The sequence below is a fragment of the Equus quagga genome, chromosome 15 (genome assembly GCF_021613505.1).
Source record: "Equus quagga isolate Etosha38 chromosome 15, UCLA_HA_Equagga_1.0, whole genome shotgun sequence".
In the NCBI taxonomy this organism is placed as follows: Eukaryota; Metazoa; Chordata; class Mammalia; order Perissodactyla; family Equidae; genus Equus; species Equus quagga.
In genome coordinates this window covers 36,105,296-36,119,907 of record NC_060281.1, presented here as the reverse complement: position 1 = coordinate 36,119,907, position 14,612 = coordinate 36,105,296, and the positions used below count along the sequence as shown (strand labels likewise).

At 35.6% G+C, this 14,612-nt stretch overlaps 1 protein-coding gene across 1 annotated transcript; it reads left to right on the top strand.

The window, feature by feature from the left end:
- Nucleotides 1–193: 193 nt before the first annotated feature.
- On the top strand, nucleotides 194–1,120 carry LOC124227014 (olfactory receptor 2J3-like). Its single transcript, XM_046640916.1, has one exon. It carries the CDS (start codon nucleotides 194–196, stop codon nucleotides 1,118–1,120), a length of 927 nt encoding a protein of 308 aa, XP_046496872.1.
- The last annotated feature ends 13,492 nt before the right edge of the window (nucleotides 1,121–14,612 follow it).

The window sequence follows — 14,612 nt, the reverse complement described above, 5'->3', positions numbered from 1 at the left end:
AAGGAACTCATTCATTTGAGAAATTATTGGTTGTATCTACAACAGGACAAATGTCTGAATGAAATAAAAAACCAAATCAATCAAAATTCTACTGTCATAATGGTAGTTATTTCTCTATCTATTTGCAAGGTTGGAAAATGGCAGCCTTTGCGTTTATGTAATTCTTTCTTCAGGTACAGGAAAAAAATGAATAATGAAGGCAAAAAATGCAAGTTCTGGAGGCTACTTTGTTCTGCTGGGTTTTTCTAATTGGCCTCATTTGGAAGTAGTTCTCTTTGTGGTTATCTTGATGTACTACTTGATGACGTTGATAGGCAACCTGTTCATCATTATCTTGTCACACCTGGACTCCCATCTCCACACTCCCATGTACTTCTTCCTCTCAAACCTCTCTTTTCTGGATCTCTGCTACACCACCAGCTCCATCCCTCAGTTGCTGGTCAACCTCTGGGGCCCAGAGAAAACCATCTCTCATGCTGGTTGCATGATTCAACTTTACTTTGTCCTTGCACTGGGAACAGCTGAATGTGTGCTACTGGTAGTGATGTCCTACGACCGTTATGTAGCTGTATGTAGACCCTTGCATTACACTGTCCTCATGCACCCTCGTTTCTGCCGTCTGTTAGCTGTGGCTTCATGGGTGAGTGGCTTTACCACCTCAGCCATTCATTCTTCCTTTACTTTCTGGGTACCACTCTGTGGACATCACCAAGTGGATCACTTCTTCTGTGAAGTTCCAGCACTACTGCGATTATCATGCGTTGATACTCATGCTAATGAGCTGACCCTCATGGTCATGAGCTCCATTTTTGTGATCATACCACTTATTCTCATCCTTAGCTCCTATAGTGCCATTGCCAGGGCTGTGCTGAGGATGCAGTCAACAACTGGCCTTCAGAAAGTCTTTGGGACCTGTGGAGCCCATCTTCTGGTTGTATCCCTCTTTTTCATTCCAGTCATGTGCATATATCTCCAGCCATCATCAGGAAATTCTCAAGATCAAGGCAAGTTCATTGCCCTCTTTTATATTGTTGTCACCCCTAGCCTCAACCCTGTAATCTACACCCTGAGAAACAAAGATGTAAGAGGGGCAGTAAAGAGACTACTGGGGTGGGAGTGAGCCCAGATGCTGTGACGTTAACAGTGTAATAGAGCATCTCTTCACCAATGGTTCATTCAACTATCCGTTCGTCAACCTATCTTTCATTCACTCAGTCTATCAGTGCTTATTGATCACATACTCTCACAGTGTCACAGAGTTATTTGTAACAGATATGAAGTAAAGAAGTCTGCCTAAATACTAGTCACTCTCTAATGGAGAAAACGGCCATGTGAAATCAAGATCAAACATCAATCTTAAATTTTTTTCAGTGGCACAAACCTAATAAAACAAAGGTGTCCTCTTCTTAACTGAAAATGAAGCACGGAATTTGTTGTAAATACTGATTAAAGAGCCGATGTAATTCCTATGGAAAGATTTTCTTAATTTAAAAAAAACCTAGAATATGTTTTGTAATTTCTTGCTTTTAAAGCATAATTTATCATAAAATTTGTCTTCTATCTTTGGTTTAGTTAAAGATATAGTAAAATACCTTAAATCTTTTCTCCAACATGTTATTCTGTTTTGAATAGTAGTTAATAGTGAGAGAATTTTTGGTCTGTATTCTTTAATATCTCATTATCAATAGTAAGAAAATAAGTGTTATGAATCTTAGCAAGAAAGGCTTTAAAGTAATGCAGCAGAAGTCAGCATCTCGTATATCTCTTTTTTTCAAGGCTGTGAGAAGTGTATAGGAGGTAGAAATAACTTATGAAACTGTGATATATAGCTTGTAAAGTAATGGATATTATAGGCTGGGTGTAGTTAGGTAAAGTAAGTGTTTGGAGCATTGGTATAACTGAGGAAAATAAGGAATATCTTAGGCAGGCAGAGTACTGGGTTCTGAAAATGATTTGATGATTCCAATGGATGTTTGAAAGAATTATGTGAAAATATATTTGGAAAAATTTTGTGATAAAAGCTGTATGGAAAATGTTAGGGTTTTTCTTTTTAAGCTCGATTTAATTTGAATATTTTAGGTAAGTAAATTATGAATATCAACTTACATATTTTCTAAATAAAGAAACGTATTTTTTAAAAAAGTAATAATTTTGTTACATATGTTATTGCTAACCATCTCCACTGAGATAACTGTACTATGTATATGACACTAAACTGGCAGCTAGACTGGAATAATGGGTAAGGACAATTCAATATAAAGGAAAATCTTGGCAACATCTGAGTTTTGTATGGTAATGCAAATGTAAGTTGTAGTTTTTGAGGCTTTTAAAGTTTAGGTATCATTGATTCAAACCCTTTTCCTAAATTACTAAAATGAAAAACACATCCCCAAACTCCCTCTCCATTTCCAGTGTGGCTTGTAATTACATCGATTCTGCTGACTTTGTCTCCCCCCTGTGTGTCTGTGATTCTTCCTTCATCTGCAACTGGGCATAAACAATGCTATGGGCGTATTCACTTGTCCTTAACCTACTGTCCAAGAAATGAAGAACCAAAAGTCATGTATATAAAAGAACTTTTAGTAGATAATTGGCACCACAGATAGTGAACCATCGCAGAGCAAAAAAACTTATACAAACTTTAAAAAACCTAGTTTAATTCTTTGAACCATCTTGCATTATGGAAGTCTTATTGTTGGGGACGTCTTTTATAGTGTCCTAGTGTCCTAGTCTCTCACTATCTAGGTTTTTTCCCATTCTCTTCTTTTTCCTTTTCTGCTTGCAAAATGTATAAACATAAAGATTGAAGTTACTCCATGATCAAAGGGCTTCAGAATGACTATTGTGTTAGTAGGCATGAAAATAACTTTAATTTCGTTGTTCCTCTCCATCAGAGCTCTTGAGTGGCCAGGTGCATTGTAAATAAGCAGTAATATTTTGAAAGGAATCTTTTCTTTTCTGAGCAGTAGGTCTCAATAGTGGGCTTAAAATATTCAGTAAACTCTGTTGTAAACAGATGTGCTGTCATCCAGGCTTAGTTGTTCCATTTCTAGAGCACAGGCAGAGCAGATTTAACATAATTCATACGGGCCCTAGTGTTTTTGGAATGGTAAATAAGCATTGGTTTCAGTTTAAAGTCACCACCTGCATTAGCCCCTAACAAGAGAGTCAGCCTGTCCTATGAAGTTTTAAAGCCAGGCTTAACTTCTCCTCTCTAGCTATGAAAGTCCTAGATGACATCTTCTTCCGCTAGAAGGCTGTTTCATCTCCACTGAAAATCTGTTGTATAGTGTAGCCACCTTCATTAATTAGCTAGATCTCCTGGATAACTTCTTGCAGCTGCTTCATCAGCACTTGCTTCTCCACCTTGTACTTTTATATTATAGAGATGGCTTCTTTCTTAAACCTCATGAACCAACCTCTGCTGGCTTCAAATGTTTCTTCTGCAGCTGCCTTTCCTCTCTCAGCCTTCACAGAACTGAAGAGAGTTAGGGCCTTACTCTGGAACCGGCTTTGGTTTAATGGAATTTTGTGGCTAGTTTGATCTTCTACATCCAGACTGCTAAAACTTTTTTATTATCAGTGTTAAGCCCTTTTGCTTTCTTATCATTTGTGTGTTCACTGGAGTAGCACTTTTTATATCCTTGAAGAGCATTTTCTTTGTATTGAAAACTTTGTTAATTTTTTGGCATAAAAGGCCTAGCTTTCAGCCTCTGATTTCAACATGTCTTCCTCACTAAGCATAATCATTTTTAGCTTTCAATTTAAAGTGAGAAACATGCAACTCTTCCATTTACTTGGAGACTTAGAAGTGATTGTAGGATTATTAATTGGCCTAATTTCAATATTCTTGTGTCTCAAGGAATAGGAGGCCTGAGGAGAGGGAGAGAGATGGGGGAATGTCTGGTTGGTGGGGCAGTCCCAACATAAACAACATTCATCGATTAAGTTCACCATCTTATATAAGTATGGTTCATGGCTCCCCAAAAGAATTATAATAGTGACAGCAAAGATCACTGATCACAGACCACAATAGCAAATATAATAATAATGGAAAAGTTTGAAATATTGTGAGATTTACCAAAACGTGTCACAGACAGGAAGTGAGCAAATGCTGTTTGAAAATGGCACCAAGAGAATTGATCGACACAGGGTTGCCATAAACCTTCAATTTGTAAAAAACTCATTGTCTGCAAAGCACAATAAAGTGAAGCACAATAAAAAAGGTATGCTTGTACATTTGTTAATTTGATAGGTGCATAATGCTTCTTCATTCTTTTCTCTCAAGATGCCTACATTCTAATCCCTGTTGCCTGTGATTATACGTTGTCTTATATGGGCATAAGAAGCTTTACAGATGTAAATAAATTAAAGATATTGAATTAGGGAGATTAACCTCGATTATCCAAGCAGGCCAATGTAATCACAAGAATTCTTCTAAGGGAGAGGGAGGAGGTCAGAGAGGAGACAAGATACTCTGCTGCTGACTTTAAAGATAGAGGAAAGGAATGTAGGTGTCCTCTAGAGGCTGGAAAAGGAATGAAAATAGATTCTCTCCTAATGCCTTCAGAAGAATACATTCCTGTAGATTCATTTTAGTCTTCTTATGTCCAGAATTCTAAGATAGTAAATTTGTGTTGTTTTAAGCCCCTAAGTAATATCTTATAGCAGTAAGGGGAAACTAACACAGTTGGCATTCTATTGGAAGGAATGCTTCCATTTTAAATATATATGTAATATATATTACATACATTATAATGTGTAATGTATATTATATATAAAATATATATAATCTATCTTTTATTATTTTAATAAGATGTTCTTGACTAATCTCAGACTTTATTTTGGTATAGGAGGACTAATTTTCATATATTAGGTCGCACAACTACCCCTGTAAACAGAGAATTGAGGTTTCCATAATGAGCACCTCACCAGACAAAACCAGGACCTAGCAATATTGTTGACAAATATGTGATTAGTTAGGGCATTATATTCCTTTACTCTTTTAGAAAACAGAGCTTTTGTGTTGTACTTGGGAATGGAACAACATTGAAGAACAGTGACTGAGCATGGGTTTGGGGATCCATTTACCACAGGACTGAAATATCAAATTCTTGAAATTTGAAGACTTCAAATTACTTGGACTCTTCATGAGTTTTTACACTTGAAATTCAGGCTGACTAGTTAGTGACAATGAGAATTCAACTCTCCATGTCTATACTCATGATCTAACCTAAAATGAAACAGGGATGTGTTGCTGAGGGAAGGAATCTGACTTTTTTGAAGATGAGGCCTAGTGGGTCCCTGAAATATTACATTAAAAGAACACTGACTATTAGTGTGGGCTTGTGAGATCTGAACTGCCAAGATTCTTAAACAGTGATCTTTGAATTGAATACATATGAAAAGGCATTCATCCTCTGAGACTTTGGGGTTGCTGAGTAGGGCCTTTGAGGGACAGAGTCCCTGTTGTCAGTGTCCTCTGGCCAAGAGCAGACTTGTACATTTTGACCTTACATGTGCTACAACATGAAGACATTTGGGAAGCATTGTCTATTCCCCTCCCCTGCCACGTGACTGATGACCTTTCCTGGTTGCCAGGGGCTGATTTAGGTTCCAAGCAGAACACTCCTAGTGTTCTTTGCAGTTTGTTGTGGACTTCCAGGGTCCTGGCAATCTGAGGCTGATGTGGTGCTATGGAGTATCCGTTTACTGCTACGAAGTTCAGCTTTATACAAGTCCTGGAGAAGCTGAGTGAGCCCATGTCAGCATTGCCAAGATACATGAGACTAATGTCAGATTAATAAGGCTTAACCTAAGGGATAATAGTAAGTACATCTATATTTGAACTCTTTCGTTTTTTTTTTAATGTGAAAGCATTCCGTATCATCTAGTTAACACGTTCATCACTTCACATTTTAAACTTTTTTGGTGAGAACTTTTAAGTTCCACACTCAGCAAATTTTAATTATATGATACAATGTTATCAACAATAGACCCCATGTTATATATTAGAACTTCAGATCTTATTCATCTCATAGCTGAAAATTGTACCCATTGTGTACGTCTTCTCATTTTTCCCGCTTTCCAGACACTGGCAACCACTTTGCTACTCACTTTTTCTATAAGTTTGATGTTTTTTTTTTTTTAGATTTCACGTATAAGGGAAACCGTACCGTATTTTTCTTTTGTTGTCTCACTTACTTCATTTATCTTAATGCCCTAAGATCCTTCTTTGTTGTCACAAACAGCAGGGTTCTCTTCTTTCTCATGTCTGAATAACATTCCATTGTATACACATACCACATTTTTTGATTCATTCATCTGTTGATGGACACTCAGGATGTTTCCATATCTTGGCCAATGTGTGCAAAACTGCAATGTCCATGGGAGTGCAGTTGTCTCCTTGATTTATTATTTCCTTCTCTTCTTGGTTTACTGAGAGAGTTTACTATGAAAGGATGTGGAGTTTTGTCCAACACTTTTTCTGCATTTCTTGAGATGATCTGATGGCTTTTCTTTTTTATTCTATCAATATGGTGAATTTCACTGACTGACTTTTGTAAATCAAACTAACTTTGCCTTCTGGAGAAAAAGCCCAACTTGACCATCATGTATTGTGTTTTTAAAATCATGCTGGATTTCATTTGCTAATCTTTTGGAAAGAATTTTTGTGTCTGTAATCATGAGTGATATTAAGCAATATATTTCTTTTCTTGTCATGTCTTTGTCTAGTTTCTGTACCAATTTAATGCTGGCTTCATTATATGACTTGGGAATATTCCCTTGTCTTCCATTTTCTGAAAGACTTTGTATAGTATTGGTATTATTTCTTCTTAAATGTTCAACAGAAATCATCCGCGTAGACCTATGGGCCTGTAGTTCTCTTTGTGAGAACATCTTAAACTAAAAATTCAATTACTTCCATTGGTATGCAAGTATTAAGATTTTTAATTTCTTTTTGAATCTGTTTTGGTTATTTGTATCTTTCAGAGAATCTATCTATTTCACCTTAGCTGTCAAATTTATTGATCATAATGTTCCCTTAGTATGATTTTAACACCTGTAAGATCTATGCTGACTCCCCTTTTATTTCTCACCTAGTAGTTTGTATTTCACCCACTCTTTTCTTAATCAGTCTAGCTAGAGATTTGTTAGTGTTTTGATCTTTTCAAAATACCCACTTTTTGTTTCATATATTATTTTTAATAGTTTTGGCTTGCATTTCATAGATTTGATTTTATATTTATTATTTCCTTCTAATGACTTTTAGTTTAATCTGATCTTCCTTTTTAGCCTTTTAAGGTGGAAGCTTAGATCATGAATATAAGACAGTTCTCTTTTTTTAAATTTCTCTCTAAGCACTGATTTAGCTTCATGTCACATTTTGACATTTTGCATTTTCATTTTGTTTCAAATATTTTCTGGTTTCTTTTGTGATTTCTTCTTTGAGAAGGGAGTGACACAGTGGGTGCTATTGTAAAAGACTGATAAAAAAACAGATATGGGCATATAGGGGTTCCAGTTGAGGTGATAACTTCGTATAAATCTAGAAATAACTGATTATTGTACATGATTTCTATCTTCTCTGTATCTTCTATACCATTCACACCAGTTTAAAGAATTTGCCTTGATAGCAGAAAAATCTAATGTTTATAGTAAAGACAAGTTTTTTACAGGTGAAAGTCATGTAATCTCCAGGACTAGAGTCCTTCATTGATTAATGGGTGATTTAGAGTCCCTGGAAGTAGGCCTGAGGGCCAACCAACTCAGAAATACCATGCTTCTTGTAATGAATAAGGATCTCATTACATGCTCCATTAAAGGCATTTTTGATCTGTCAGTCCCAGAACTATCTTTATCATACTAAATATATGTAGTGCATGGGTTAGAAAACAGCTCTCAAAATAGACACCTACCCCTTCTCAAGCTTTACCTTCACAGACACATTCATATTTTTGTTTCTCAAGGTATTGATTCTTCTATATAATCATATAGAAGAAAGTAAGGAATTTGCCCTGGTCTAGGCAATAAAAGTCTTTTTTTCTGAAGATTTATCTATATGTATAATCTGTGTATTGCTATCTATGTAACTATGTAATCTATCAAACTTGTGGTAGCAGAGAAAAAACACATGATAGGGAAATATAAATGTTCTATGTTTTCTTTCCTCTGACACGACTTGATTCAAAATCAAGTCATCACATGCGACGTACCTGTTAGGAGCTGAAGGTTACAATGAGGGGCACAATAATAACTAGGGTTACGAAGAAAAAAGACTTAAAGGCCATAGTATACACACAGTAGGACAGCATGTGGGTCTAGGGTACCAATATGAGAGCGTTGCCAAATATGTGCATATAGAATTCCAGTTAGTGCAGGGTTTTGCAGACTGTAGAATATTTGTCATATGTGTTGACAACCAGAAGGGTACATTTCACCGTTCTCAGTTTCAAGAAAAAGTAGCACTGGATGGCAAACCTAGATAGGTTGTAGTTTTATCTGTGCCCCAGATAAGATTATACAACATTAGAGGGGTGGAGCCTATGGTGAAACACACATGTAGTAATGAAAATGTGACTCCCTGAAACAGCGTTGGTAGGAGGAACTGAAAATTAGAGGTGAAAGGAAGAAAATAGTGTTTCCCAGGAAAGTGAACAGGCAAAATCTGAGGAAAATCATAAAGAGAATTAGCTCTAGCCCAGGGATGGTAAGTGAAATCTACTAGGATATAGCTTTCTGATCTGATATTAGTTTTTCATTTCGTGCAGCCATGCTGTACCTCTTGGGAGGAAGATGAATGTCTTTGAAAAGGCACAATTGACCACTCCAAAATGACTGCAGGGAAAGACCTGAGGCAGGAAGTGAACATTTGACTAGAAGTTTCATCAAAGAGACATTAAACAATTATGAGATCTGATATGCACAATATTTTTTGGGGGATGATTGTTTGAAGTGTTGACTATGAATACTAATGTTTTGTGTCTTTTGTCAGGCGTACAAAATGCATTTTCAAAATCTGAATGTGTACAAGGGATAGAAAACTAGATATTCTCTATCTTTTCTCCTTTGTTTTTATAATTAAGAGAGATTCAAATTTTTCATTTTCCACTCATATGTGACCCAAAAGATGTTTCCCTTAGGGCTTTGACATTCTGACTTTTATCTCTGTGTCGGGGAAAACCAAGATCATGTTAATGATCAATTTAAATAAATAATTAATTCTCATAAACTTGACCTTAAATGGTCTAGTTCATATGTGAAACCAATTAGCTTATAAGTGGCCAGGCAATACCTTAGAAGGCAGATGACAGGATTATTTTTTATATACACCTGCAATTCCATCCATTCTTTTTAACGTTACATGTAACATTTGTACTGTTAAGATGAGAATGAATAGCTTCTTCTGGCATCTCATAACCAACCTTAGTGATATCATTATATTTTACATCACTGGTGTGTGTTATCACCCTTGGAGTGTGTAGTTTTTCTGATAGCTTATGAAGATGAAAGGGTTGGGAAAAGAAGAAAATCATATCCATCAGTAAATAAATACCAATGCTCAGAACTCAACTCCAACTGAAGTTCCATCCATGATATTTTAATAATTTACAATGTACTCTAATTCACGTTCTTCTCAAATAAAGCACTCAATTTACCAGAAATCTAGAATTGAATTAAGGTCATTTGTCCACGCATATGTTTTTTTTTGCCTTATAGTCTATTATAACCTTACAGTTAAAATGGTTTGCATTGGTTTTGTATTTTTCAGGGTCAGTATGGACTCTGAAAATTATCAAAAGTCAGAGTCCATATTTCTTCCATAAAGCGCTTTGAAACATACTTTCAGTGTGTTTCATCTCGTGTGTTGCTAGAAAAGAAAAGGCTGAGAGCTGCCGCTTTAGAATACTTTGCTGTAATTAAAACATTTTATACCATCCATGTTTTTCCAACAAGTTCATAATATTACACATAAGAACTTTAACATTTGTTAGCACTCAGTAGATTGGCAGAGGCTAAAAATTCTCTTACAAATCTGGTGAGCACAGCATGAAGACTATTGGAGCTTGGTACAATCTTCTATAGCTGAGGTCAGACGTTTCCTAGATTTTGATAACAGTGAATTCCGTTAGAACCATTTCACTGGTTAAATTTTTCACCAGTAAAGTAAAAATATTTAAACTGTGAATATATAACTATTTAACAATATTAATCTTTAAATTTAAATAACATTTAACATACATGAAAGTGCACTGGAATGGTACATGACACGCTCGTGATGGTGGCTGTCTCTAGGTTTGGTGTCAGGTCAGAGAGTGGGAGTTAAAGGAGAAGTGAACTTTGTGATAATTTCTGTGCTAAAAATGGTGGAAATAAGTATGACAAAAGTACTAGTTCGTGATTCTGAGTTGTGGGAACATTGGTGTTTTATTTTTAGCAATTTTAATATCTAAAATAAAGAATAACAAAGAACTAAAGTCGAATTGTTTGTTAAAATATGAGTTCAAATTAAAATGCACTCGTAATAACTAACACGTATTGAAAAATTATGTACTTAGCACTGTGGAAAATGTTTACAGACTTTTCTTATTGAGTTCTCATAGCAATCAAGACCACTGAAACATAAAGACTATTTTCTGGTACTTCTCTTAAATAGAAAGGAAGATACCCGATTGCTCTCTTAAAATTACAAATTTCTGGAGGATTCTGGGAAGAGAGCTGTGTAGAAGGACTCTGAACTCACTCCCACGGACACAACAAATCTACAACTACCTGTGGAACAATTTCCTCTGAGGGAGATCTGGCAACTGGATAAAAGGACCCCCACAACAAGAAACAGCACTGAAAGGTGTGGAAGAGGCACAAATACACCTCCGCTGAGGGAAAAACCACATCCTTGCCAAGGCACTTCACAGCTGGGAGAAATTTCAAAGGTTGGAAGATTTCCTAGAGGAGCAGGGAGATCTGTCCAGGAGATCTATGCCACAATAGGCATCTCAGCCTTAGATTAAGCACAACCAAGATGAGATTCCATAATGCCTGGTGCTGCAGGCTTTGACAACCAACGGGGAATATGTCCAGAAAAACTATGGAACTTCAGAGAAAGAAAGACTTGCTCTTAAAAGGACCATGCAGAGATTTACCCATTCTGGATAACAACACAAAAACACCAGAAAGAAAAGTGCATAATACATTGGTAAAAGAGACTTATTAAGCTCAGAGCATATATCAGAAAGGCAGATATTTATCAAAAGAACATGAAAACACTAGGTTGAAAAGATATGTTACCCCTATATTTATTACAGCATTATTCATGTAACCAAGACTTGGAAACAATCTAAGTGCCCATCAATGGATGAATGGATAAAGAAGATGTGGTATATATACACAATGGAATACTACTGAGCCATAAAAAGAGGAAATCTTGCCATTTGTGACAATATGGGTGGATCTTGAGTGTACTAGGCTAAGCGAAGTAAGTCAGATGGAGAAAGTCAAATACCATATGATTTCACTCATCAGAGGAAGATAAAAACAACACAACAACAATAATAAAGAAATGCATAGATAGAGAGATTAGATTGGTTGTTATCAGCAGGGAAGAAGTAGGGATGAGCACAAAAGGAGTCATAGGGCACATGTGTACAGTGACTGATGGTGATGAACATCATGTAGTCTACACAGAAATCAAAATATAAATATATACACTTGAAATTTGTGTAATGCTATAAACTAATATTACCTCAATAAAATAATTACAATTTTTAAAATGTAGTCTTATTATAATAAGATACGATTTCCATACCAAGATTTTCTTTGCTTCAGATGATATATGTTAGCTAGAAATAATGGAGCAATTTAAGTGTTTATTAATTTACAAACTCATGATATGCTTTTCTTTTTACATCAACAAGTCAATTATTGGACATAGACTAGCAATCGCAGCTAATTTTATTTGTTTACATATTATGGCAAAGCTCTTGACAAGATACCAGTGGAAATTGTTGATGAAAATGTTTTGAAAATATTATAGTTTTGTTAAGTTTTCTGAGTTTTGATAGTACCTTCTAAGTAATTATTTGAATGGCCTTCAAAGATTACTTTCAATCCTTTTGCATGGCTAAACTTGGCCTTGAGATTTAGAGATGTCAGGCAGACACAACTAACTCAAATTAATAAGGCAAAGATACACAGTTTAGTCTTTATGTATTCCATTTTTAGAAATGTTTCATGCTTCCCTTCCACCCCAAACTGGACAACCTCTGAGAAATTATGCCTCAGATTTGGCCCTTAACATCATGAGAAATTGGGGAAGAAGTTTCAGGTAATTCAAGACAACCCATTCCCTTCCCTATAAACACAGGTTAATGCATTTTTATCAGTGATGGTTGGTCTATAGATTCATTTTATCCTAGTACAACAGTGTGGTGTCATGTTGAAAGTATATTTCAGAAACTGTTCTGACTAGGGCAACTCCTCAAAGGACAATAATTGCCACTTTGGAATTTACTCTCCCAATGGCCCCAGTCAGTGACACTAGTCACATTATTCTTTTGTTTCCATAAAGTCTCCATTTGCTCTAGAGTCCATCCCCTGATACACTGAATGCTCTAATGAGTTCCTCTTTCCAGCTAAAACCAACTCTTTTTGGTAGATGAAGGACTTTCTCTTCTGTAGCAATGAAAGTCATAGTAATATTCAGATTCTGCTTTCTTAATTTGATGTAGTAAATTAGAATATATGGTGTAGGCAATCATTTATGTTGATGATTTCAAGGAGATGAAAATCAGAAATCAGGTTGGTCTACACGTAGTGAGATAATAGATTGGGAAGATAAATACTACAGGGAATGTGGACAGACACAGGAAGGACAGAAATGAAAGGAGTTATCAGATTTCTAGTGAGCACTAGGTAAGAGTATAAAAGGACTAATGTAAGAAAAATTTAAGTTGGCCAGTGATAAGAGGACAAGGAAAGGAGACTCATGTCCACTACATTTTTTCCTCCACAACGTCATATTTCAAAAAAAGATAGGAAATATTTCATTTCACAGCTCTTAAAAGCAACCATTGGTAAGGACTTTATTTCTCTCTTTTCCAATAAAAAGAAAATTAAAACATGAATTCCTACCTTTTCTCTACTTATAGATGGTAGTTTTTTCATCCCTTATGTCATATCCCTTTCTAAGTTCAATAAGAATGCTGAAGATGAGTCATGCAACAGATGAAGATATCTCACAATATCTCACATACTGTTTTCATTAATGTACTAAGTTATTCAGGCAATTGTATAAGGAAGAAGAAAATCATATCTGCATCAGAAGAAGCAACGAAAACATTTGGATTCATATTTCACGAGGTATTATCTCCCTTTCTTGGGAAATTAAAAAGAATCTTGGGAGTTTTTCATCAACCCTCAAATGACTGTGACCTCTAAGTGAAATTGTCTTTATGATTTACTATTTGGTGGTTATTTTTTGATGTAGCCAGAGTGAACTTATAAACAGTCCCGGGGGCTGTAACCACATCTTCTTTGATGAGGTCTGAACCTCAGCCTTGAGGAGAAAACATCCTTTCAAGTTTATCCTTTCTTAAATACTGTCCCTTCTTCCAAGATATTCTGTAAAGTTTTTACCTCTTTTTAGGTACTCTCCTTCCCTAGTTTAATAATTCTTTATATGAAACTTTTGTTTAATTACAAAAAGTTTTCTTTTTAAGCAATGTACTGCCTGATTATACTGGATGGTTTCTGAGCTGTAGAAAGTAGTCTTCATTAGTGTAACAACTAGTTAATGATTAAGAGTCAAAAGGCCTGAATAAGTCCTACAGCCTTGGGGCCAAACTAAGTGTTTTTAACTTTCCGGGTAAAACTCAACCAATTAGCTACTTCTAACATCATTTTAAAGAGTTACACTTACAGAACTTGAGCAATTGAGACCCCAAAAGGGGTAACCACAGAAGGCTGTGCTGTGATTTCTTTATTTTTTTGCCATAACTTATCAGCAAGTGTGAGAGAAAGAATTGTCTGTGAAGGAGGGAAGCAGAAGAGATGGGCAAAGTTGAACTGAGGCACAGCATTCACAGAAAGAACGAGGGATATTTAAATGGTGGGTTACTGTGCCTTGTCACAATAGCCAAATCACAAAAGGTAGTATTAACCTTTCCCATGAAAGATTGAAACCTACAAGAGAAAAAGAATCACCTAAGAGTTATAACTATTTATGAAATGTACTTAATATTTTTTTAACAAAAAAGAAACATAAGATTCACTGGGCACAATATATTAAATGATAAACAGTTATTTAATGGGTTCAATAAATATTCAGAATTCTTCTCTAAGTAATAGAATAAAAATATATGTAGAAATTATAAATTCTGCCCATAATTTAAATACTGCCTCAGTTATTGTCCTAGAGAAAAAGAAATAATGTAGAAATCTTCTTCAGGCCCTGTGGTTCAGGGTTCTCAGCACTGTCATATGCGTATACACACTTTCAACTTTAAGCACCATAGCTAGGTTACTCTCCATTTTCCTTCATGCTCATTTTCTTCCTTCCTTCTTTGCTCTCTCAATGAATTTATACCTTCCATTTCCTAAAAATCTCTCTTTTC

What these genes read in the sequence shown, in the direction of transcription:
- LOC124227014 (XM_046640916.1), top strand. Translation starts at nt 194, where the DNA reads ATGAAGGCAAAAAATGCAAGTTCTGGAGGCTACTTTGTTCTGCTGGGT.